General features: G+C 44.0%; 1 protein-coding gene across 1 annotated transcript in view; it reads left to right on the forward strand.

Moving 5' to 3' along the window:
* The first annotated feature begins 3,233 nt into the window (after positions 1–3,233).
* The window catches only part of LOC141430263 (alanine aminotransferase 1-like), a 9,528-nt gene continuing 8,661 nt past the window's right edge, over positions 3,234–4,100 (forward strand). Inside the window, exon 1 of the mRNA XM_074090871.1 lies at positions 3,234–3,295. Within this exon, the coding sequence (XP_073946972.1) occupies positions 3,234–3,295 (62 nt within the window). The remainder of the gene's footprint in view (positions 3,296–4,100) is intronic.

Below are 4,100 nucleotides of genomic sequence, written 5' to 3' on the forward strand. Positions count from 1 at the left end.
GTTGCCCACACCTGCGATTTTTAATGAGTTTGAGTTTGGCGGTAAATTTAACATTCGGGCCATGCGCTGAGTAATGAGCGTAAGCATGCTACCACAATCTAGCAGAGCACGCGCTGTATGGTACTGACCATGCACGTCTGCTATTTTTAGCGAAACGGTAGGCAGTAAAATCGGTGTATTAGTTACGTGGTCTTCACGTTGAGCAGTATCACTATAATTATGTTTTACTGTTTGAGCTGAAATCGCAGGTTGGGCTCGTGGTTTTTGTGTTTGAGCTGAGTGAGAGTATGTGTGGGTTGTGTGAGTGTGTTTGTGCTGATGTGCTTCGCTTTCGTAGTACTTGGTTATTGCAGGTAGTCATTGCGGACCACCTACACGAGACCTACTGGGCGAACGCGAGTGATTGGGTGGGTTGTTTTGTGGCGGTGGGGTCATGTGTGAGGCGTGGGCCGAATAGTGTTGGGACTCATGGGTCGGGCGCTGTCTGGGCCGTGCCCTGAGATGCGAAGGTAGATGATGAGCGGCTGAATGAGTTGGAGATGGAGCACCGGGGCGATGAAGTGATGTGTGGTGTTTATCACTTCCACACTCTTTGCAAGCTCGCGTGGACTTGCACTCGTTCTCATAATGGGGACCCAGGCAGCGCTGACACCGATTGCGAGCCTGAATGAAATCCAGCGGCCTTGGGTAGGCTGGTCGTTGTACCGTGGGCAGGCGATGAGCTTGTGCCCTTTGTCACGGCAGTACGGGCAGGGTGCATTGTTACCCGCTGTGACGTCACGAGTTGAGGTTGAGCTGAATAAACTGGTCTGTGTTGAGCTGGGGACGGACCGAGGTACTCCGGGCGAGTCCTAACTGGGGCCATGGGACGTGTTTCTTTATATGGGCTGACGAGCCGGGGGGGTCGGGGAGGAGTGACTGGGGATTGCCTGCGGTATTGACGAGGCTGTGGGCTGACTTGCGGGGAAGCTGGGCTAGACCACTCGGTCTCGACACAACGCGCGTGTTCCTCTAAGAATAGGATTAAGTCGTTGAGGGTGGGCAGAGTTTGAAGGTTGCCGTATTTGCGCTCAAAAAGGGTCCGGAGCTCACCCTTGAGTTTTCTTACGACTATTGACACGAACACGTAGTCGCAATCCTTCATGGGCAGATCAAGATTGTTCAGGCGGATTGTGCTGAAATTAGCGGAGTTAGAAATAATGTGCGGATATCTGAACGCGCGTGAATTTGTGGTAAGCCCATGATTATGTCGACAAATCGGTCGATCAGGACGCGTCGATTTTCATACCGTCGGGTGAGGATGTCCATGGCCACGGTGAAATTGTCATTGGTGAGCTGGAGGTGAGACACCATGCTCCGTGCCTCACCTGTAAGACACGATAATAGATAGTGGAGTTTAACTGCATCCGATATTGTGGCCATGTCATCAGTGAGACTTCTGAAGATGGCTATGAAGGAGGGCCAATCCTCTATTTTTGAGCTGAATTGGGGAGCGCAATTTTAGGCAGAACGGCTGTAGGTGTGGTTGAGGTGGAGGGGAGTGTATTCTCCAAATGGGCTGACTTGAGCTGGAGTTCGGCGTTAGCCACAAGTATTTGGTTGTAGTCCGCAACCGACGTATCGTAAGCCTTAGTGTACGCCGCCTCTACGTCACTGGTCAGATCTTTTGCGTCCAATATGGCGTGGTACACTTCCTCCAATTTAACTTATGCTCGTCCACCTTGGCGTACCTCGCGGTGAAGTCAGCCATTGTATATTTGTGTCTTGCTTAAGCACCGCCATTGAAATTTCTCTGAGCTGAGTGATGGCTCTTGTTGCCTCACGGAAAATAGCGGCTTGAGATTTGGTCGGCATGTTTGAGCCAAACGAAAAAAAAAATAAAAAAAAATATTAAAATACAAAATTAAATGTAAATTCTTATTGGTTCCGTGGATGAATTTAATGTGTTATGGAATAGGTACTTATCGAAGTGTGTTATGTAATAGGCAATGAGTGTGTTAAAAGTTGTAATGAGACAATGAAAGGTGTGAGTGTGCAAATGTAAATTGGTTTTTTTTTTTATCACTCTGTATATATGTGTTGTTTTTATCTGAGCAGGCTGTATATGTACGTAGCGAATGTAATTGTATTATTGATGTTTTGAGAAAAAAAAGTGAAGAAAAGTTAAAAAATCTACAAGTGTATTTTATGACACCCTGTATATCGTATAACGTGTAATGTGTTGAGCGGAGTTTACGTTCACTGTTTGTTACTAAGACAAAACTGAGAAGAAGAATTTGTATTAATGAGAAGAAAAAATATTTATCACCCTAGTACTTAAATTTTTGGGGCAACCTGTATAAACACTATATAATCCACTGCAATGGATAGTTCTAACAAACGACAAAAAATAATGTGCTGATTCGGAAGGTGAAACTGTTAATAATTTCACCAATGGTTTTCCGATGTTCCGTACTGAACCCTAAATTCGAACTCGTACGTTGAAATGAAATAAACTAGGTACTCAACAAGTACGTAATATAACTATAGTAATAACTTTGAGCTGAGAATAATACGTGCGTAATATTTACGCTAGTTATGGTAGTAAGTAGGTATAAGTTTTAATTATCACTTAGACAAGTCCAGCCACGTTCCGACAAACGACGGATAATGTAATAACAATGCAATCACACCACACCTGTTATCGCGCGATGGATGTTTGTAAACAATATACCTTTGAAGAAACTTCCTACTTATAAAAAATATTCGAGAATGTTCGTTGAGTGAAGTTGCTACCTACCCTTATTCCATAATATGACAATATTAGGTAGAAGTTATTAGTTGGCAAATGGGTTGTTATATTGAATAATGTGAGTTTAATGTGGAGATTTGTTGATTAAAAGGACAATAGGTACCAACGTTACTTTGAGGTTACTTTTCTAGTTCGTATACTACGACTAGAAATTCTGGAATGGCTGAGTAATTAATGTGGTTTGCCGTTTCTAAATACCTAATTGGGATTGTACCTTAAGTACTTTGTTTGTTTTTTACTAATTATGAGCTGAGATTACACTGTAAGTGCGTTAAATCGGCAAAGTATTCGGAAAATAAATGGGACAAATTAACGGTTTTTTTTGCAATGTGGGTAATTTATTGGGGCTGATTAATAGCTGTGGGGTCTGTTATCCACAGGGGCAGGGGTTCTAAGGATCGAAGGACCATAAGATGTAAGCGCTGGGGGCTCACATTCGACGATGAGTGAGAAAGTGGGAGAAATGGGAAAGGACTTACGTGTGGTGAACTGGCTTTCGCAGCGGTAACGCCGCGAAACGGAGATGAGCTGATGGTAATCCTTTCTCTGAGGACTGAGCTGGATTGACACTGCACTGTCACACTTTTACAAGTTCTAGTACCGGCCGGTAGGTAGCATATATCGAGCTAAGCGAGCGCAGAGCGGAGCGAATGATATGACCTCTCGCGCAGCTTCGATTACTTGACTGGCTTCGGCGCGCGCTGGCGTCGCGCTGCGATTGAGTGAGTGAGCGAATGATTCAGGAGATGAATGGTTAGTCGTCCCGCGTGGGGGGACATTATGGCTCGTTGTGTTATGACCAGCCTGACTGTGGGTAAAATAAAGTTAAGCTATTCATTGGTCATTTCAATAGATAATTTATTGGATTCATATAATAAATTAATTACCGTTTAGTGTATAATAGCTGTTATAGACATTGTTCTTATTTTTGCAGGGGTGGACCTTGTGCAAGGTCCGCCAGCGGCCCGATTGCTACCACCATCTTGCTCGTTAATCTTGCCGTGAAGCAGCAGTGCTTGCACTGTTTGTTTCTGGGCGTGGAGAGTATGACAGCCGGTGAAATTCTTCCACTTGAGGTATCCCATCTTAGGCCTCTAGGTTGGCAACGATTGCAATCCCACTGGTGTTGCTGGGGTCTATGGGCGGTGGTGATCTCTTACCATCAGGAGACCCACTTGCTCGTTACATCCAATAGAATAAAAAAAAAAAAAAAAAAAAAAAAAAAAAAAAGGCACCGTTTTCTTTTATTACTTACTAAGAAATTCCTTTGAACGCAGCATCCAAATTTGCTGAATTTAATTTTAATTAT

This window comes from Choristoneura fumiferana, chromosome 8, assembly GCF_025370935.1.
Source record: "Choristoneura fumiferana chromosome 8, NRCan_CFum_1, whole genome shotgun sequence".
Taxonomy (NCBI): Eukaryota; Metazoa; Arthropoda; class Insecta; order Lepidoptera; family Tortricidae; genus Choristoneura; species Choristoneura fumiferana.